This window comes from Solanum pennellii, chromosome 7, assembly GCF_001406875.1.
Source record: "Solanum pennellii chromosome 7, SPENNV200".
NCBI lineage: Eukaryota > Viridiplantae > Streptophyta > Magnoliopsida > Solanales > Solanaceae > Solanum > Solanum pennellii.
The window spans coordinates 49605193-49628857 of record NC_028643.1 but is presented as its reverse complement, the minus strand read 5'-3'; the positions used below and the strand labels follow the sequence as shown (position 1 = coordinate 49628857).

Below are 23665 nucleotides of genomic sequence, written 5' to 3'. Positions count from 1 at the left end.
AACTAAACAAAGCTGGGAGAGGAACAAAGATGAATAACACGCTTTACAAACAAATTATGAGCAGTTTAATGTACCTAACTGCCACAAGACCCGATATTATATATGCAGTAAGTCTTGTAAGTAGATATATGGAGAGTCCAACGGAGATGCATTTGTTAGCGGCGAAGAGAATTCTTCGCTACTTATAAGGAACGAAAGATTTTGGCATTTTCTACCAGAAAGGAGAAAAGTCAGATTTGATTGGCTTTATGGACAACGACTATGCAGGAGATCAAGACGACAGAAAGAGCACTTCCAGTTATGTTTTTATGCTAGGCACATGGCTATTTCGTGGTCTTCTAGGAAGAAAAAAATTATCACTTTATCGAGTATTGAAGCTGAATTTGTTGCTGCTACTGCTTGTGCTTGCCAAACTGTTTGGTTAAGAAGAATTTTTGAAGAACTACAATCCAAACAAGAAAGAGCAACTACAATTTTCTGCGACAACAACTCTTCCATCAAGCTATCAAAAAATCCTGTGGTACATGGAAGAAGCAAGCACATTGATGTGAAGTATTATTTTCTGCAAGATCTCAACGACGAAGGAACATAGAGTTGGAATATTGCCGAAGTGAAGATCAGTTGGCCAACATTTTTACCAAACTTCTAAGATTTCTCCCTTTTCAAAATCCGAGGAGGTCGATGGGTATTGACACTATGGAAGAGCTCAAGAAGCTGAAGTTAAACAAAAGCTAGAAAGCTTTCAGTTTAAGGGAGGGTATTAGTTTTAATAAGTTACGTTAGGAATAAAATATCGATCGTTATGTTTGTACTAGTCTTTAGGAAGTCATTTTAGACGTGAGTTGTTATCTAGTTTTCAGGAAAAATCTTTTTAGGGTAGTTTCTAATTTTTAATTAAAGTATGCTATGTTTTTTCTGTTATATAATGACTGCAGTAGCCGCATTGAAAAGTATCAATCAAGAAAATTTCTTTCCACATTACTACCTCTCTTTCTCTATTCTATTTTTGCTTTTTGAATCTGTTTTACTATCAGTTTATGCACCCCCTACAGATTTTTGCCTAAGTGATGGACCTGTTTAATTTATCTATTTCATAAATATTGCTAGATAATTTTATTTTTAAGAAAAAGTGAAAATTAGTGACACAGTATTTTTACGTGAAAAACACCTGGTTCATAAGGGTGAAAAACCGCAAAATTAGTTCCACCTTCCCAAAAATAATAAGTAGCCTCTAACATATCTTTAGATTACAAACCCTTGCTCTACAAGAACTATTTCTAACCCCTAAACTGTCAAAGTAATATGTCTTAGAAGGTAATTCTATAATTGAACTAATGACTCATATTGTAAATTATAGAATTACCCTCTAAGACATATTACTTTAGCAAACTTTAATATCACTAATATTAAAGTTTAATTAGTGATAGAATATTATTGAATATTAGACTTCATATATATAGTATATTCTTTCTTTAATAAAAAAATCACAAGTTTCATTAATGAAAAACTTTAACATTGAGACATAATATTAAAAGCCAAAGCATGAAAGGAATCCCTAACATAAACAAGATGATCATGGGTTCACATTTTAGTCTTCCAATCACAAACTCATAGAATTAAAATTTTGGATCCACTTCCGCGCACTCATTCTATACACATTTGGACCATGAGGTGCTACGATGAGTTCTACTCGTGTTGATGCTTTTAAGAACATCATTAGTTTTTCACGAAAACTCAAAACCTTGGCTGCATCAAGTTCATTAGAAGGTCCAACAATCAGCTTGGAAAGTGAAGGGGAATTCGCCAACATGAGCTTCAAGAAAATGAGTTCACATAGTGTCCCCTCAAACTCTCTTAGTTTCACATATTCAAGCTTCTCAAATTGTTGTTCAATACAATTTGGATTGGCTAGATAATGTATAACTTCATTTGTGCTTCTTGTACTCATGTTATTAAAAACCTATTGAATTTCATATGGTGCAAGAAGAAAAATAGGTTAGTAATGCATTAGTGTAAAAACACTTAAAATAATTTACTATAACACGTAAAAGTTACTTGATAGAGTAAAATTTCTTATAGTTCTATTGATGTATACATAACTTAAACTCAATCGAAAATTATTGAAGGTGAAATAATCTTACATCTATCTCTAGTGAGCGCAAGGAGGGAGAACTTTGAATCAAGGAAAGAACACTAGAGACTTGGTTTAGATCACCAATCTCAACGCGCAACTTTAAATGCTCCAAATGGTAGAGTTTGGATGGAAAACTCTTTGGAATAATTTCTGCACCCAAAAGCTAAGAAAAAACAATTAAACATTCATTAAGATCTCTATAACAAAATTTTGAAATATATCTTGATCAAATTATACTTACTCGAATACAAGCATTACTCAAAGCAAGCCTGGTCAAATTAGGGCATAAATAAAGAAGCCTTGACCATGTAATGAACCTCCCTTGCTCATACTTTCCTGATTCTTCGAGGAATATGACCATACACAAAACCCTAATATTTGAAAAGTTATCAAAAAAATTTGCATGAATTTGATGACTCTCATGAATAGTCAAGAACTCGATCTTAGGAGCAAATATGTTGAGGAAATGAAGGCCATCACAAAAATTGAATGTTAAGGTTGAAAGTAATGGGGTATTCAAGACATGATTTGCTAGGGTTGGGTTAAATGTAATGAACTTCAAGTTCAATTCATGGAGATTTGGAAATAATGTGGTGGGATAAGGTAGGTTTACTATGCAATTGATAATATCTAAATACTTGAGAGTTGAGCAACAAAATATTTCAAAAGGCAAAGTATAAGGATTGTGAGTGTAATTATTTAAGGTAAGTTCCTTGACATCATTTTTTGTTACATAAAGTAACCAAAGGTCAAGGTTTCGATGATCGCAAAATATAGTTGATAAATCAAGAACAAATTTAACTATGGATCCAACATGTTGCAAGATAATATTGTCAACTATGTTATAAAAATCATATTCAATCTCTTCCATGAACTTTCCATCTAGAATAAGGTTTGAATGCATTGCTGAGAAATGTTTCCATTTCTTTGATAAAACACACATTTTTGTCAATTCTCGAATTGAGATGTCCTTAAATATTTCATTGAAAATATCTGTAGGTAAATTAGAGATCTTGTCTATCTCCTTTTCTTCAACGATCACTTCTTTACCACAATGATTTGTGTTCACCATTCTGTATATATAATACAAGCCAAACTTTAGTCCATATTTTAAACAAATAAAGACAAATACATATCTCAAAGTCGTTATGGATTAAAAGTCTTTCAAAAACAACAAAACAATGAAAATTTGCTTCTACATAGAGGAAATCCACGTGGAATTGATACATGTCTAATGTATGATGAAAAAGTTAGATCGTAAATTAAATTATTCAATAAATGTATGTTTGTGTATCCTAATAAAACTTTATACATAGATATATCTACCTATAAATCTAAATCTCTTGCTAGATCTGATGAATTTCACATATATAACAACATTAGATCTACAATGAACTTTAATTTATTCGATTTACATGATTTTGTTAGTTTTCACCATTTCTAAAATGTTTGGTAATAAGAAGAATTTCGTTTGTTTTTAGTTTTACACAGCTACACACAATACTTCATAGACCAAGCCAAATAATTCATATAAAANGGCCTAATAATTCATATAAAATTATTGAGATGAAAAAAAGAAGATAGAGTTCAAAGAACATAAAAAAAATAAAAAATTCAAACAAATGAACAAAAGAAGAAAAAATAAACTATACCTCAAATTTTCTTGCATCCTTTGATTGTTTTGCATAATTAATTCTAGAGTGTAATTAGAACACAATTAGCTGTACACTTATTTATAATTAATTACTTAAACAGTTCACACACAAATTTTTGGTCAAAAGTAATTTATGTTGACTTATTAATTTTTCTTATACATTTTTGCCAAAAAAATAGTTACAGAATCTCATATTCTTAAATGCAGATAATTTTTTTTCTATAAAGACATTTCTACCTAACAACAATTTTCCTGATAAATTTTGACATTTGTTCAACTCAAATTTGACTTTTTTTTTTTAATTACAGATCCTCTTATTAAAATTGGTTAGTTGAATTAATTATTATTAATTCTTTAATTAATAGATACGGGTCTTCTACTTTTTTGTACAAAGATATTTGTAAAATATTTTTCTCATTGAAAATTTAAAAATTATCTATAACCAAATCTAGTAAAGTGAATTAGTATTGGTTTCTTTTTTTATCTCTGACTTTTTCCAATAAGATTTATAAATAGTATGATTTTTATTTTTATTTTTATTCCTTTTATATCATCAAGAATCAATGATTAGTGAGTTGAATTCTTTAGCACACGAGTGTTACCAAGGTGTTTGGCGTGATCTTATTAATACAAACAATTGTGAGTATTTTGGAGTGTGGTGAATAGAGTTGTCAATATGAGCTGGTCTAATTCATCTGGGTTAATTTATACATATTTTGAAATTTGAAGGGTTAAGTCGGGTTAGCTCATTTTTTGTAGGCAAAAAATGGTCAATCAGCCCACATACGTGGGCTATGGGCTGTACCGTGTCAGGTCATTTTTTTTAAAAGTATATTTTTTATAATTTTTTGAATCAAATTATAATTTAAAAATGTTATCATAAATATTCAAAAGACAATTTTGGGCCGGGATAGTGGGTAGAGCCGTCAAAATGGGCTTAGCCAATGGGGTCGGTCCAACCCAACTCGTTATTGGGGTAGAGTTGGTATAGGATTTTTCAAGCCCATTTAAAACTAGGGCTTATAAGTCTGACCCATATAAACCCCTAGTCATTGAGCTTGATCGGGGCGGGGCCGAGATCGGCCAATGGGTCAAAACATTTTATTTAATGGTAACTTACAATAATATCACTAGTATATAATTTAAGGAAAATTTTTCAAAATGTCAATATTTTAACATTTAATAGGAACCATTGTCAACACTTTTAATATTTAGTAAAAATGTCAAAATTTTAGTTTATTATGTATCTTATTTAAGTTTTTATTATTTGTTTTGATTTAAAGAACATAATTGTTAACTAACAAAAAGGAGAAAATTTAGGGGGGAGATTTAAAAAAAAAACAATTGCTTAAAAGTTTCATCAGTTACAAAAATTCAAAAGTAAATACAAATAATTCAAAAAAATAAATACAAAGAACTCATCCCACTTGTTCATCAAATTTCTAGTATCGATTTTTCAATTTTCATTGATAATACTCTATTTCTGTTGAAATGAATTCGATTAAATTGCACTTTTTAAATTTGTATTTTTTAGAATATTGTATCAACCTCAACAGATTGTAGTATTTTAATTATGTATGCTATTCTTTTTCTAGAATATGTATCTTTCTTTAATCGTATTCATTATAAATTATTAGATTATATTGGAATACAATCCGTAAAATTTTTGTAATATAAATAAAAGAAAAATATATTTGGCAGTTATGTAATACAATTTTGATCGCTAGGATACAATTTTAGTGTCACTATGAAAGTAAAATACCAATTTTAATTTAAATGGTAAAAGTGAGCATATAAAATACAAAATATGTTGATTTACAATTATGATGAAAACATAATAAAAAGAAATACAAACTTGTTGTCATTGAAATTGAGACTAAAATACGAAATGAGCACAATAAATACTCACATCAGTTGAAATACAAAATTGACTTTGTTGATATATCATTATGATGAACACAAAAAAATACAAACTTTTCTGAATACAATGTGAGAGTTAAATACAAAATGATCACAATAAAATAATCACCACAATATGATATTCAATTTTAATTTGAATTGTAAAGTGAACACTTAAAATATAAAAGTTGTTGGTATATAATTATGATGAAAACATAATAAAAAAATACAAACTTGTTGTCATTGAAAATTAAGATTGAAAAACAAAATGAGCACAATAAATACGCACTTAAATTGAAATACAAATGTGACTTTGTTGGTATACGATTATGAATAATACAAAATTAAAAAATAGAACTTGTTTGTATACAAAGTGATATGAAATACAAAATAAACAAATTAAAATATAAAATTATCGTCATTTGTGTTCTAAGTAGAAAATTGTGATATTTGAAAGTAGAACATTGTTGATTAAGCTGAATTCCTTAGTAATTTTCTTAGATTCTGTCATTGGAGAGTGATTTAGAGTTTATCAAACCCAAAACGTGATTTCAACTACAAACAACAATTTTGAATGATTTAAACAAAAATAAAATCATAAAACAAATATTAAAAAACGGATAAAGACTCATATTTTAATAAAAGGAATTGTGTGAATATCTTTATAAATATATTTTCAATTTCTGAAAAAAAAGAAGAAGAGAGAGATAGAATAGATACTTCCAAGGATAGTCTACACACACAAACACAATCTCGTTTTCTTAGGGTTATGGTGGCACTATGTTTAAATTGACTTTCCCTCCCCTTTGTGTGGTTCGAAAGATAGAGAGTTGATGAGGAGGTTTTTCTAAGAAAAAAGACATGGTTCTTTCAATTTCGCATCCGGGGAAAGCAGCTTCCGCGCACATCCGATTCATGAACAGAGGATTCTTAAACAGACAGGCTTGACATTCCTTAGATGATTTTGAAATGGAGAAGAATTAGAATATGAAAATATGAGAGAGAGAAAATATTTCATTTTTAAAAAAACATATAAGAGAGGATTAATTGGAAAATTCATAATTAAAATGAGATAAAATAGGAAGTAAATTAGAATATACAATCCTTTCTAAAATAATGACATTTTGACATTTTTACTAATATTTGTAAAGTATAGAGATTCTTATTAATTAAGTTAAGTTATTTGACTAGTTTGCTAATTTTCTCATAATTTAATTACTAAATTACACACTATGCTGTAATATTATGAATTCATATCAAATTTTGATATGTCCAGATACATGTATCTCAAAATTAGGTTAATTTGTTCTAGATATACTTTATCTAAGTAGATTCAAAAAATCTAACGTAATTAGTAAAAACCTCTATACTTCATAAAAATTAGTAAAAATGTCAAAATGTCATTATTTTAGAAATCATTTTGTATCCTAATTTACTTTTTATTTTGTTGCACCTTAATTACACATTTTTCAATTTTCTCTCTCATATTTTTTTTAGATAAATATTTTCTCTCTCATATTTACCTCTTCCAATTATTCTCCATTTTTAAACTCCCATTTTTAAACTCCCACATCACTCTCCCTCTTGTTATTTTTATTTCTTTTTTTTTTTCAAAAGTTGAAAAATATATTTCTAAAGATATTCATAACAACCCTTTGATGAAGGTATGCATCTTTTGTATTTTATGTGCTCATTTTATCATTCAAATTAAAATCGAATATCATATTGAGTTGAATATTTTACTGTGATCAATTTGTATTTAACTCTCACATTGTATACAGACGAGTTTGTATTTCTTTTCATTTTTGTTTATCATAATGATATACTAACAAAGTCACTTTTGTATTTCAATTAAAGTTAGTATTTATTGTGTTCATTTTTGTAGTTCAACAACAATTTCAATAACAAGTCAGCATTTCTTCATGTGCTCACTTTACCATTCAAATTAAAATTGATATTTACTTCATAGTAAAAACTAAAAATTGTATCTCAGTGATTAAAATTGTATTACATGTCTGTCAAATATATATTTCTATTATTTGTATTATAAAAACATTATTGATTGTATCTCAATATAATCCAATTATTACTTATGAATATAATTTAAGAAAGGATACATAATTCTAATAAAAAATAGCATACAAAGTGAAAATAATACAATCAGTTAAGGAAGAATGCAATATTATTTTAAAAGAAATACAAATTAACTCTGAAAAAGAAATATGATATTTTTATACTTAAGAAATACAAATTGATTTGGAATACCTATTGAGATAACTACAAACTAAAAATGAAATACAATATTTTTAACAAAAATACAAATGTTGAGCAAAAGAAAAACATTTGACAAACAAAAATTAATATGAATACAATCGGTCTGAATACAATTGTTGCAATTTTCTTTTTTTGACTCTCCCTTTCTTCTTCGTATACTGTGTTTTTTTCTCCAAACTCAAATACAAATCTGTATTAACTTGTGCATTAGTAAAACTCTGTCTCGTCATCCAAAAAAAAAAATTACCCAAAAAAATAAAAAAATTGTTCATGTCAAAACTCCCATACAAATTAATGATTCAACAATTAACAAATACTTGATTAATTGTATTTCACGGATTATTTCGAAGTTCCAGTTGAAAATTCCTTCTCCAAAGTTGTTTGTCAATGAAATTATACTCGTTTTCAAAATCTTCTCGTAAAAAAAATGAAATTTAATCAAACTCACTTCAACGAAGAGGATTTTAGTATCGCCGCAAACATAGGATAGTTGATGATCGTGAGGACGAATTTGAATTTTTCCACCATAGCTAAACATTAGCTTAACCTTTGGATTCTCCATTGTTCCCGGCGCCAAAATTCATGCGAGAATGATGAAGAAGACAAAGGATTTGATTTTTTGGGATTTTTTTTAGATTTTCTTTTTTTATGTAAAGATGAGAGATATTAAGTGATATGTTCCTTTTATAAAATATTGAATTTGTAACTGATGAGTATTTTAAGTGATATATTCCTTTTAAAAAATATTCTCTCCCCTAAATTTCTCCTTTCTATTATGAAAAAATTGTATTCTTTCAATTAAATCAAAATAAAAACAATGTGAATTAAATACATAACAAACAAAAATATTGACATTTTAAATAAAAATTGAAAGTGTGACTACGGGATCCTACTAAATGTTAAAATATTGACATTTTGAAAAAATTCCGTTGAAAAAACTAGTTGTGCGCAAATAAGCATAGTCGGCCTTCAACATGAGCTGATTTTTTCATGCAAATGACATTGAAGTTCCCAACTTTGTTAGAATTCAACAAATACACAAACCATTTTTAGGATTAGTATACAAGCCATGGTAATAGCTAAGTTCATACAAAATAACATCTCAGCTTCTTGAAGATAAAATAGGTAGAAAAGTTGCAACATATTTACACTTTTAAGATTGCATCTTACTCTAAAACAATTTCTGATAAACCTCCTCCAAAACTTGATGCAAAATGATTAATGTTCTTGGGGCAACATTCTTTTCTGAAGCTCTCACAGCATCCACCAATGTGTCTCTTCTCAATTGGCGAACAAACCTTACGACCACTGCAGTCTAGATGATGATGATGATGATTATGATGGTTGTCCCGTAAGATATTGATTGTTGATCGGGTGGTTGGACCACATTCTGTAGCATGATTTCTGCAGCCAGAACGGACGTTGTGGCATGGTCTGTAATCGCAACATCTTCTAACCAGCTTCGCTAGTTCTTCATCAGTAGGGATAGTTGTAAAGTGAAATCCACAGTGACTTACCTTCTCTTGTGGTGTATGTTTGCAGCTACTTGGGATGACCATGCTTTGTTTAATGCTGTCACAATGATCAGTTCCTTGACTTCCATTTTCGGATATGTCAATGCTGTGGTCCTGAACTGAAAAACAACATTCTTGTGTTGCACAACTGTCAAATGCTTTCTCTGGATGTGAATGATCGTGTTCCTTGTCCGAACAGCCATGTCCAACAGAATGATGTGGTTCCTCCTTGTGGGGTGGATGAGCATGTGAATGACACCCATGGATGTCTACAGAGTCCAGGCTCTTATTATCTCCACAGATCATTGAGCCTGAAATTCTCAAATCTTGATTAGTAGACATGATCGATACAGCAGTGCTTAATCAAACGTTTTGTTGTAGGAGTAAAGTTTGTGTCTACCTGAAATTACAGTTTGGCATGTTTGATTGGTGCTATCACAATGAGAAGTTTCCTGGATTCCAGTTTTTGATATGTCAGTTATATCTCCTTGAACCGAATAATGACATTCTTGTAATGCACAACTGTCATATGCTTTGTCTAAATTTGGGTGATGATCATGTTCCTCTTCACAGCAGCCATGACTAAGATCATGATTTGATTCCAAAACCAAGATTTTCTGCTTCGGAATCACTTCCTCGGAGAGTGGATCAGTAAGTGAATGAACACCGTGCTCGGTTGCAGAGTCTTGGCACTTGTGATTTCCGCATGACCTCGAACCTGATAATATCAAAGCTAATCAACAATTATTGTACCTTATGCTTCAAAAAGAATAAGTTTAATTAGTTTGTTCTCATAGTAAAAGCTTGGCTGCTCTTCTCTGAATGCAGTATGTGAAAGCCTATGTGTTAGACTACCTGATTTCAGGTTTAGCCATCCCTTGTATTGGAAAATAGAAGGCCAAATAATACTTTCGATTCTATCGTTTGGTTTAAGGAGGGAAAAGGAATAAGAAGAAGTTGACTACAGTCGTACCTGAATTAGCATTTTGGCATGTTGGACCAGACTTCTTTGAAGAGCATGGTTCAGAGTTAGCATGTGAATGACAAGAAATCTTGCTAGTGGTGTCAGAGCACTTCGTATTTCCACATGTCCTTGAGCTTGAAGTTGCAGATGGGCTTTGTGGAGCACACGCCTTGGACGTGCATGTTTGACGATCAGAATGTGAATGATGGATATTGTTGTCTATTGAGTCAGAATACTTGCTATTTCCACATGATTTAGGACCAGAAACTTCAGAGTGGCATCCATGAGCAGCCTTCTTGGTAGAGCACGTTTGAGGAATTTCTTGAGATCGACAACAATTTTTGTCACTCAAGTTGGAGTGCTTGGTACTTCCACATGATTTGGAGCTTGAAGTGGCAGAATGACATTGTGGAGCTGACAAATCTGAAGAACTTATTAAGGAGTTTGTCGAGGAATGACAACTAGTCTTGTGAATGGAGTCTGAGCAATTGTTACTTCCGCATGACTTCGATTCTGAAACTGCAGATTGGCGTGCTGTAACAGACATCTTGGATGAGCAGCACTGAGGATGCGAATGAGAATGATGACCATTATTTTGAATGGAGTCTGAGCGCTGATCATTTCCACATGACGTTGATCCTGAGGGGATAGGTTGACATCTTTGAACACATGCCTCGGAAGAGCATGATTGCTTTCTACATTCTTTTTGTGACTCAATATCAGAGCAACATTGTTGAGGAGTCTTTTCCGACTTGCAACAAGAAGCTTTGTCTTTGTGGTGGTGAGCATGCGAGGAAGTAGAAGATTTACAACATTTTTTCTCATGTCTACGTGTAGCTCCTCGCAGCAGTAGCATGCTGTTCAAAATCACTAGCAAGCATGTCCCAGTATCTGCGAGGACAGCAGCCCAAACCAACGGATGACCTGCTATTGCCAATGCAACTATGGCACCCTTTGTACCAATTGCTATTATCATATTCTCAATTATTTTCCTTCTAACTCTTCTAGCAAGACGTGCAGCTTTCGGTATCCTTCCAATGTCATTTGTCATTAGTATAACATGTCCTGTTTCCTTCGCAAGCGCTGACCCAGAGATACCCATTGAGATACCAATATCAGCTGTTGCTAATGCAGGAGCATCATTAATTCCGTCGCCAATCATTGCTGTTGGAGCTTCCTTCTGAAATCCCTTAATGATTGTTGCCTTGTCCTCTGGTAAGAGTTCTGCTTGAAATTCATCCAAAGCTCCATCTAACTGCAAATACGTTTCGACTTAGCTCATTTGTATAAACTAGAAGCACTTTTAGATTTTCGATTAAATATACCTGATCCTGCACATGGTTGGCAGCTGCATAACAATCACCAGTGAGCATCACAGTTTTGATTCCCATCTGCTTCAGTTCTCTCATTGCATCCTTTACGCCAGTTCGACAAACATCAGAAAGACGGAAAAGTCCAGCTGGAGAGGATCCCAAAAATATGTATCCAACAGACTTTCCTTGTAAACTATCACCACCCTCTATTTCTGGCACTGAAAATTTCAAGGCTAAAACAGGTCACTGAAAGTTTTCACGTCTCTATTATAGTCCGCGTGTTCTATTTTTGCGATGATTATAAGCACAAAAAGAAAGAAGATCAGTCTTTTACCTGTAGTACATCCAGCTCTTGAAGAAATCTTTCTATTCCCTACATAGATTTCCATTCCATCAATTCTTCCATAAATTCCCTCACCAGTAAAATTTTGAAACTGCTCCACTCTATCAGGCTTTGGCTCGACAGAATTTGATTGTGCATAGTCGACAAGAGCAGCTGCCATCGGATGACCTGACTTGCTCTCAATGCTTGAAACCCTGAAAACATTCACTGTAGAATCTAAAGATCCAAACATGCTACTTTGACTCTATCGTGAACCACGGAGAGCCATTTCAGATACTTCAGTATGAGAATGTGGCATGCCTTAATTCATATTTTATGAATATATGCCAAAAATCTAATCATGTTATATCACTATCAATAGCGTTAAGGAGAAGTGCTTACTCCACTGAGAGTAGTAGAAATCCGAACTGTCCTCGAGTTTTAAAATGACATGTATGAGTAGTAACCTTACCAGTAAAGAAGTGTATTGAGGCTAAGGCCATCAATGAGAGACCTGAACTCAGTCACTGCAAACTCTCCTCGAGTTATTGTTCCAGTTTTGTCAAAAGCCATGATTTTGATTTTAGCAAGAGTTTCAAGGTACTCTGCTCCTTTGAACAGAAGACCTGATGTTGCTGCCTTTGAAAGTGCACAACACATAGCAACTGGTGTAGATAGCACAAGTGCACATGGACATGCACTCACCAAAGCGACTAAAGCCAACCGATACCATTCTTTACGGTTGTGAACCCTTAATGCTGTAGGAACTATTGCGAAACCAGCAGCTATAACCACAATTACTGCAAAACATCACCAGTTGAAATCAGACTTGTACTCCCCTGACAGAAGGTAGGCTAATGACGGAGAGTAAGAGAGAATGACTGTTAGACTTATGGCAAGCTTCCGAAGAAGGGGTTCATCTCATAACTTAGACAACGGCAAATCTCATATCACAAAAGGGAGAGGACAATGAAGTGATGAATAAGACAGAACACGAGTTCACGCAATACTTATGACTCAATGTGGTACAACTGTAGATTAACTAACCTGGTGTATAATACTTAGCACATTTGTCAATGTATCTTTCAGCTTTTGACTTCTTGTTCTGAGCATCTTCTACAAGTTTCGCCATCCTAGCCACCGCGCAATCTTCAGCCAGAGCTGTAGTCTTAACACTGATATAACCTAAAGAAAGGAACAAATTTCAATTAACAAACAATACTTGAAGTTCTAAAACTTCAAAAATTGAAGTATGAATGAATACTATCTTACCATTTAGATTTGTAGTCCCAGCCCAGACCGTTGAGTCTTTTTGCTTAGAAACTGGAAATGACTCCCCTGTCAAAGTTTTCTCATCCACATCACATTCCCCTTCGACTACAATTCCATCAATCGGTATAGTTTCACCAGCTTTCACAGCAAGAATGCTATTCAACTTGACTTGATCAACATTTACTACTTCTCCGTTTTCAGCTAAAACTGCTGTAGGAGGGACTATATTCACCAGTGATGACATAACAGCATTAGCCTACATAACCATATTTGCTTTCTTTTGTCAGCATAACGAAATAACGATACAAACTTAGTGTAGCATACACAAAAACATTCATTGACAATCTTTCGAAGAAGGGGTGCGTATGATACCTTCAGTCAAAATGCACCATGCAAAGGGAGAGGGAAAAAAGTGTTATACATAGTATGAAAGACATTTTCACATGGTACGCACACTTTTGAGCATGACGAGGCATCGCCTAAGAGACAAATTTGTTTAGGTCAACGCGGACAATATGTACTATGTGCTTTTATTGTGATAAATATGGTATCAGAAACAAACTCATGCAATATGATGGTTAGGCAAACCTCATTTCCTAAGGGGGTTGTATGTGACGCCCATGACATAGGGCGAGCTAATGAGTGCAAGTCAAGAAGAATAACTAGCAGACTTTTAAGCTGACAAGCTTATAAAAAAAAAGAATATATATGACACGTATACATATCATTGAGAAATGTAAAGATCATATGGTACGTGCAATTTTGGGCTCGATGTGGCGTATACATATACAAGATACATATATACATTTCAATTTCCCTGTGTGAGGACAAAAATTCAAATTCACCAACCTTGTGACTTGCCCTTGACTCTAGCCATTCAGCAATAGTGAATAAGAACACAATAGTAGCAGCTTCCCAATAATCATGTAAAACAATTGATCCAGCAACTGCACATCACCAAAACAAGTCATAAAGTTAATATTTGTACCTTCATTTTATTTAAAAATTTATGACTAGTAGATGTGGAGATCTGAAAAAGGATGATGAATTTATTTTAGAAATTATCTCAGTTATTATAATTTTTTTTATGATTACCTTTCTCAAATAATAATTATAATTTTTTTCTCTATATTATTAGTGATTTACTCGAATTTATTTGCAGAATTATTGAAAATATTTATTTTTATAGTAATAAAATTATAAAATTGAAAACACATTAGATATACGTCTGGTAGATACATGGTACTTATGTTATGTGTAATCGAGGCTTACACCTTACCCTATGTTGCATAAAACACCTCGCTTTATGCCACCACTTTTTAAAACATCGAATCAAACTAAATATTGTCTAATTTTTATAATTAAAATAAAAATTAAAAGAATTATCGATTTTTTCTTTAATCTGATTTTTTTTTTTTTTTTTGGTTTTCTACAATCACCCCTCAATTTAAAGATGGTAAAAGCAACTAGATTCTTAGGCATTTGTCAAAAAGATACATCACCAATTCATAAAGATAGAAGTTAATAAGAGTTTGAGTGACGTTTTCTTTTACAAAGAATCTCATCTTTCTACTTTTTTTTAAAGATTAAAGTTTTTGAAGTGCCCAAGGAAAAGTCACCTTTGTGCTTTTCACCATGTCTACTTTTCCATATAGTAAGGGGTTGTCAGGTAGTTGGTCTGAACGTCAGTTATGTATATGGTGTTTGATTTACAATATAAAAATTGTACACAACTAATAAATATGTGATTTACAATAAGTTATGATAAAAATTGTGTTGTTTTATGAATAATCATAAAAGGTTGGATAATTAATACATGTATAATTAATAAATAAATAATTAATCTTTGCATATAAAATAATACATAAATTTTTTCATAATTTATTCCTAAGAGTCGTTTGGTAGCTAGATAAGAAACATGTTATTCATGTACTAATTAACATATAACTTATACAACGTAGTACGGTAGTAGGTAGGAAATAAGTTATTTTTGTATAAATTAATACGATGTTTGGTTGACAATTTAAAAACTCACATGAGTAGGAGTACATGTATAAGTTATGAGGAAATCTATGTATTATCTTATACAGTGTAGAAGATGAAATAACTAATACATGAATAATTAATCCATGCATATCTATACATGCATAATAGATAATATATAGATTCACTCGTAAATAATATCTACCTTACTAATAACTACATAGCTCTAACTTGCTACCAAATCACCCAGTGGCGGAGCCAGAAATCTCTTAAAGGGTGTCCAGAAATAGCAACTTGTTATATTAAGGGTGTCTAAAATAGGTTATTTAATCATTTCATTTATCATTTTACTTGTATATATGCTAATTTTTTTCCGACGAATTGAACACCATGTGGCTACGCCACTAAAACTACCCCTTATATTATTAATATCAGTATAATTCTAACCAATTCTCAAACAACCCTAAATGCATTATTGTAGTTATGAACAAAATTTGGTTTTATTTTTACCTCATAGAAAAATGGAGGACATTATACTTTATGCTAAATATAAAATGAATTTTAAAGAAAATCTTCAGTGCTCATTTTCTTGCTTCAAAATTTTTTAATTTTTTTTTTGGGAAACTCAACTGTCTGGAGACTGGCATTTGGAATTATCCCAATAAAGCCCACAACAACAAAAAGAAAAGACAATTTTTATAAGTTACAAATTAAAGCTAATATAATTTGCATATTACTAGTATATATACATTGTTTATATATAAAATATATCCACAAGACCACAACGATTACAAACAGTTACGATCCTCATGCCAATTTAAGATTATAAAATTTAAAAAAAGTTTATTTTTTAATATCTTATATATGCACACTCAATTTATTTTAAAACTTTTATATTTAGTCAAATCAATACATATGAAATGAAAAGAAAAGAGTACGGCAAAGATTGTAAAAAAAAACTATGACAATTAAAAAATGACGGAGAAAATTTTATCAAATAAACTTTTTTTTTCCTATTATAATCTACAAAAGGGAGAGAAAGTGTTGGTGCAATTAAAGTCATTTTCTTTGCAATTATTTGAGGGGAAAAGGAGAAGCGTTACACATTTAAACATTACTAATGTTGGCTTCTTTTTTCTTTGGTGCTTTACACATAGGAATTCCATTTGTGGAATATATATTGTGACAATTACACAAGCAATTTTTTTGTAATTTTCCTTAGTAGACAAAACTTCTTTTTTTTTTTCAATCACATTACATCTTGCCTTTTGAATTCATTTTAGGGATTTTCTAACTCCCACATCAAAATAATAATTTATATATAATTGTTTTTGTACACAATATACATATTTTATACATAATTAATATTCCCTCCATTTCTATTTATGTCGCCTTACTAAAAACATATGTTCCTAAAGACTTGTTATTTCACAAATTAATGCATAAATGACAGTATCCTAAAATAGGCAAATTATAATTAATCCCATATTTCTTAAAAGATTTAGATGGGAACATTATTGACAAAATGAGTATTTTTAATAGTGATAGGATTAAAAAAGATTACTTTTTAGTAGTACTATATCAATCATCCCATGATTTCATTTTTTTTTAAAGACACTAGGTGGTCCAATACATATTTGCATCTAAAATCCCCAAGAATCATATATCCCTCCCACTCCAATCTTGTATATTAGTTAAAGAAAAAGATTGCATTATTAAATAATATACAATATCTAATTGCCCTATATAGTGATGTATACTTAATGATATAATGAATCACAAAGCATAATCAAGAATCAAGATTTAAGCACCACAAATAAAAGAGTGTATATCCAAGCTAATAAATCAAAACCAAGAGACAAATCTCCATCACAAAGCTTAATAGTAGGACCATGTATCAATTCAGAACAACCAGATGCACAAAACATTTTGTATCCACACATGATTCAAGAGTCATCACACTCTGATCAGATACACAAAATATTATGTATTCACACATGATTCAAAAAAGAATCGTCATACTCTGATTCAGTCATTAGCATTCAATCAATTCACGACTCAAATTCATGATAAACTATAGGTCACATAGAGACAATTTTAATGTCCTATATTCACGACAATAATTAAAGAGTAAAATAAGGGAAAGTACCTGCAATTAATACAAGAATGTTGATGTCAAGTGTGAAGTTGCGTATGGCAGCAATACCCCTAAAAATAATAGGGGGAATTCCAACAGCAACAGCAACAAGTGCTAACCATTGGAGAGGTGGGTAAAAATACTTCAAAAATGAAAGAGCAAGCAAAATTCCACTACCAATTGCAAATGGACTTGGCCATTTCTTTTGGTAGTTTTGCAATCCTTTCACTCTTATACTTGCTTCTAGTCTTGCTTGATTCAATGCTTTAACTACAAAAAAAAAAAAAAATTAACAATGATTAGTAAAACTAAAGATATATTAACTCATGTAATGGAAGTTAATTGCAAATTACAATAACTATTTTGGTACTTCGTCATCTGTTCCAATTTATGTGATGCAGTTTAACTTTGTATAGAGTAAGATGTTAGTGTGGTTACAAAATCATCTCGTCAGGATCGAAATGAGAATTTTAAAATAAAATTATTACTAAATATAAAAATATATTATTTCTTTTTCTCCATTTGCTCTTTATCAATTGAAAAAATGCTTACATTAAGGTGCAATTTAGCTAAAAAGGGGGTAAGTTCCTACAACTACTCTTCAACCCAAAGAAGAAGCAAAGCCACAAATGAGTCAAAATATTTTCTTTGAGAATTCAATAGAAGCCTCTCCATCACCAAATTATTAACAACTAGAAACCTAATACTTTGATGAAAAATTATATATATATTATTTTGAACTTCCAGAATATAAAATAAAAGTTAGAATAATAGTTTAGGAAATTCAAAATTTACCCTTTAAGATTGAAAAATTAAATCTCAAATATATTTTTTCCCCAAAATTTCTCGATAAAAATCCAAAATCCGTTACCGATATCAATAATAAGTCAAGAGGGTGAATGGAGGAGAGGTTTTGAAGTGGAAACACGTAAGTAGGGAACATATATGGTGTGACAAGATGGAAATATTGGAAAGCCAACTAACTTGTTTTATTAATTGTTTTTATTAAGAACTAATTACAACACATAAACGTGTAATGTTTTTAGATTTATTAGAATAATTATCACACAAATATTCTCTGATCCCTTACTTGATATGTGATACCCTTTTGTTTTAAAAAATAAAAAATAGAAGATACTCTTGTAAATCTTTGGGATTGATATCACACTTTGTTAGTCTGGACAAATCCTCACTCACTATTCTATGTGAAGGAGTTTGGCTAAATACGTAATTAAAAAATATTAATTTTTTTTAAGACTGAAATTTTCATAGATAATTTTTTTTAATAAAGATAAAATAGAGAGATTTATGATTAAATTATTATTAAATATAAAAAAGAAAAAAAAAATTAATTTTCAACCCAACTTCTTTTTTTTTTTACCCAAAAGAGAATTCATACATGTTTAGATTTTTCAAAAGTTAATTTTTGTCCCTCAAAACAAATAATTTTTTTCAAAAGTATAATTTTATATTTTTACATTATAATATTTTATAAATTATACTCTTGCACTTCTAAAGAACTTATGTACTACTAGACATAACTTTGATTTCTAAAAACAAAAACTGAAAAAATCAGTTTATTTAAAAGACAAATCGTGTAATTAATTAATTTTAAAAATAATTCATTCTTTTTTTCCGTCTTAGTTAAATCAATCTAATAATACTAAGAATAGTAGCAGCAAACATCACATGAATAAATGAAAACGGTTTCTGCTTCCTACTTTGGTGATTTCTTAAAAGAAAAAATCACTTCATAATTATTACTTTCAAATTAATTAAAATTAAATTATGCCTCAATTTTGTTATTCAGAACTGATATAATTTCGTTAAAAAAATTTACATAGTTCCATCGTTATAAAAGTGAATAACATATATCCTTTCATTACAAAAAATGTAACACATATATCTTTTTTCGTCTAATAAAAGTGAAAAATAATGTTTTATCTTAATTTATAAAAAAATCATTTACAAGTATATATTCTCTTTCTCACACATGACTGACTTCTTTAATTATAATTATTTGAATTTTTTCTTATTTTCTATAATTGTTTTATTCGTTTATGTAGAAATATGAAAAATATAAAAAAGTGTGAATAAATAAAAAAAATATTTAAAACTAATAGTTCTTGCAACTATATATAAGTTATTAATATAAAAAATATATACATAATGCATTATTATAACGAAAGTATACTAACCATTAAGGAACAAAATTAAAGGCATTCCAACTTTTTTTTTTTCAATTTTATTATATGATCTGATTGGCCAGAAGAAAAGACATTTAAAAGTAATGATACTAAATATGTTATCGTATTTGTGTGTTTACACATGTAATTCAACACAAGACGTTAAGTATAAAGTTAAATTTTTTCGTTATTATTATTATTATTTTGCTTTAATAAATTTGAAAGAGAATAGTGCCACGTAATTAAATTAGGGAAGGAAAAAAAACAAATAAATCCCTTCATTTTTTTTTTCATTTGATTAAACATAAAATTAAAACTAAAATTATATATAATATATCAAAAATAAGATTTAAATCTATAGTTTTGAACAAGCCGGTTAAACTATTAAAATAAAATAAAATAAAAATCAATATTAAATATATAATATCATTCCTTTTTCTTTATAGACAAATTAAAAAATCAATAAGCTACAACAAAGAGTGTACCAAACACAAGATGAAGAAGAAAATAAGCAAAAAAATACATAGAGCACTTAAATACAAAGATCGAATTATTATGCCTATATATTTTTGTGGTCTTTGTTTTTGGATGATTCATCTAAGTGATAAGAAAGTAAACAAACTAAAAGCACAAGAAAGGGAAAAAAAAACTATAATATGAATTGTGACATCTTGACAAGAATTATCACTTTTGATGCGGCTAATTTCACGTGAGATGTTTTTTACATATCGAGAAAATAAGTCACATAAATTAAAACAGACAGAACAATAATTATTATAAATATCTTACCAATTTGTTGTTGAGAAATGAGAAGAGCATCATGAGTAACAATGACAGTCTTTGTTGTGACAATTACTGAAACTTCTCTAACACCATCAAGATTCTTGAGAATTTTCTCAACCAAAACAACTTCTGAAGTGCAACAAATCCCAAGAACATCAAAATAGCTCTTGCTTAGCTTATTTATATCATTATTAATTTTCTCACTTTCTTTCATTTTTTTTTTCTTTTCTCTTCCAAGAGTTTAAATTGTTGTGTTTCTAAGGGGATAGAAGAAAAAGAAAATAAATGAAAAAAAGAGAGACTAATTCTTGGTTTTTTTTTATGAAAACATGCAAAGAATGAGAGAAGCACTAAAATATAGGGGTTTAAATAAGAAGAGCATGCCACTCCACCCACCCCCACCCCACCCTACCCTCAAGAAAGAAAAGTTTATAAGAAATGTATATCACCAACTTTAGCTTTTCCTCTTTTTCTTTTCCAACTTTGAGTTTGTACTTTATTATATTTATTAATTTATTACAGGGAAATACACAAATACCTCCTCGACTTATGTCCAAAGTTTTAGAGACACACTTATATTATACTAAGGTCCTATTACCCTTCTGAATTTATTTTATAAATAATTTTTTAATCGGTGTACGTGACACTAGTTTGAAAAAAAAATTCAGCCAGCATTGAGCCCCCAAGATAATGCTACGTAGGTCAAAAAGGGGTAGAAAATTATTAATAAAATAAGTTCAGGGGAGTAATAGGATCTTAGTATAGTATAAATGTGTCTCTGAGATTTCGGACATAGATTGAAGGGGTACTTGTGCATTATCCCTTTTATTATCATCACTAATATAAAAAGATTTCAGTAATCTATATGAAATGAAAGTCTAATTTTATTATTTTATTTGTATACTGTTAGTCTGTTATGTAGCGTAAAAGATTACTCGATTCGTTTCAAAGTTGTGTGATATAATTCGAGTTTCAAAAGTCAAACACTGTAATTTTAATCATGAATTTGGAAGATGATATATTTTTATTTCTTACTATTTATAGCAATACTATGATAAATCTGTAAAATATATTAAATGTGAATTATGTATGCAATATATATGTATTATAACTGTTTCAAAATATATTATGCTTATTTGGTAAGAAATTAACACATTGTATTACAAGTGTATTAAAATGTGTAAGAAATGGATTATTCATTAATAAAACTTCTATTATATGTGTTTTATAGATTGTTTTCTGTAATATGTAAACTATATTATTAATATATTAAAAATGATTAAGTAAAAAATATATTATTACAATAAATAATAAATATTATTAAACGAAAGAAATAGCATATTTACGTAAATTTCCCGTATAAATTATTAAGTGCCCACTTAACTCTCAAAAGAGTACAGTGAAGCACTTACTTTTGGGCCTAAAATTTTGAAGTCCCAAAACTTATTATTATTATTATAAGGAACTTTTAAAAATAACTATAGTTTGTACTTGATTAGAGATTTATAGTTATAATTTACTTAATTATGAATTATAGTTATATGTTAGGAGAATGAAAGAGGTGAGTGAGATTAGAAGAGGGAGAAAAGAGGCAAGCGAGACTAGGAGAGGGAGGAAAGAGGATAAATACATATTGCATTTGTTGTATCACGGATACAAATTAATACAAAATATAAATACAATTGATACAAAATATAAAAGTAATTATCTGAGTACAATTGATTTGTATCATATATCGAATATAATTGTATCAATTATATAAATGAACATAATTTATATGACAAATATATTGGCAAAATACACATTACGATATAGAATAGGCATACAGTTAATACATATTACAAAATACAAAATACAGTTGGTATGAAATATAAACATATTTGTTACATAACAAAATAGAATTGTAATATTATGTGAAATGTTTTTTAGTCTACAAGTTTGGAATGATATTTTAAAAAAAAAGATATGTCTATAATTATAAATGTACTGTTCATGATTTTAATACGATTATGATAACAAAATTAAAATAATTTTAATACAATTGAGATACGTTTTTGAAAAATTCTCTTTTTTTTTAGTTTTAATCTAATATTTTTCCTAAAATCAATTTCAGATTAAACCAATCACCTTAAAAATTGAGATATACGCAAGAAAAATTAATCGAAATAACTCATCATAAATTCGTAAAACATCAATAACGAATTCAATGCTCGAAACTTTTTATGAACTCTTGTTGCTATAATTTCAAAGATTTAAAATCCTCGCTTGAGAAAAAAATTGAATCTTTGTATTTTTTTGATCGTTATTTTGAGTGAAAATCGCGAAAGATGAACAAAAAATGATTTGAAGATATAAATATTTAAAGATAATTCTTTGATGAAAATTGTGGGGGGAAAAATTACAAATTATTACTGTGAAGAAAAAATGACAAAAAATGCGAGAGAGACTAACAAATAGAAATGAATGAGTTCTTTGGAGTGTTGAACTATTTTTTAATCCCCAAAATGTGTTATATTTAATTAAAAAAATATTTTGTTATCCTAAATGGTAGAATATTTTCTTAATATAGCATATCTTAGTAATTTACCTATTATAATTCTTCGTGGTATTTACACTTAAATCTAAGCAAATTCTATAAGAAAATATAATATAGACTCCAATCTTTCCTATTTTCTCCTCCCCCATCTATACATTTCAGACACAAACCCCTTTCCCTTTCGCACACAAACTGTTAGATCGAAATAATTAATTAGGTGTAATGTAGAAGTTAGTAAAGAAAATTTCAAAGTAAGAAGATAAACAAGAAATATACCAAAAGACATACAGATTTAACGTGGTTCGATCAATTGACCTACATTTACAAAGGAGATGAGTAAATACAATATAAATATGAAAGTACAAAATATAGAGAGAAATAACATCAACTAATTCACTCGAAATATATGGATGTTCATAAATTCTCCTCCATTATCAAAGCTCTCAAAATCTTAGTACTACATTGTGAATGTTGATTAAGTTAGAAGGAATAAACTTATATTTATAGAGTCCTAAACCTTTTCCTACAAGAAAAGGACTAGTCAAATCTTAAATATTTTTCTAAAGCAAAACCTATTTATGATAAGAAAGGCAGGGCAAATAATATCTAATAAATCTTTCCCTAAAACTAAATTTCTGACAAAATAGATTTGTACACCTTCTTCCCATAATGTTTAGGATCTTGCATCTCTTCT

General features: G+C 29.7%; 1 protein-coding gene across 2 annotated transcripts; it reads right to left on the bottom strand.

Annotated features, from left to right (window-relative positions):
* Positions 1-8923: 8923 nt before the first annotated feature.
* LOC107025863 (cadmium/zinc-transporting ATPase HMA3-like) lies at positions 8924-20780 on the bottom strand. 2 transcript variants are annotated; one of them, XM_015226635.2, is made up of 11 exons: positions 20442-20780; positions 17479-17736; positions 14196-14293; positions 13347-13602; positions 13122-13259; positions 12547-12874; positions 12087-12289; positions 11765-11970; positions 10449-11694; positions 9876-10208; positions 8924-9786 (listed from the first exon to the last, which is right to left on the bottom strand). In XM_015226635.2, the coding sequence occupies exons 1-11, from the start codon at positions 20647-20649 to the stop codon at positions 9128-9130; spliced, it is 3933 nt and encodes a 1310-aa protein (XP_015082121.1). In that variant the 5' UTR covers positions 20650-20780; the 3' UTR covers positions 8924-9127. The 2 variants fall into 2 exon arrangements, with proteins under 2 accessions (XP_015082121.1, XP_015082122.1); XM_015226636.2 differs by having other exon boundaries at positions 9876-10193.
* Positions 20781-23665: the final 2885 nt, after the last annotated feature.

Excerpts from the sequence above, each read along its gene's own strand:
- LOC107025863 (XM_015226635.2), bottom strand. The coding sequence starts at position 20,649 with ATGAAAGAAAGTGAGAAAATTAATAATGATATAAATAAGCTAAGCAAG. Across the intron at positions 13,603-14,195 it reads AGTCAAGGGCAAGTCACAAG|GCTAATGCTGTTATGTCATC; the intron begins GTTGGTGAATTT and ends ATGGTTATGTAG. Across the intron at positions 11,695-11,764 it reads CCAACCATGTGCAGGATCAG|TTAGATGGAGCTTTGGATGA; the intron begins GTATATTTAATC and ends ACGTATTTGCAG.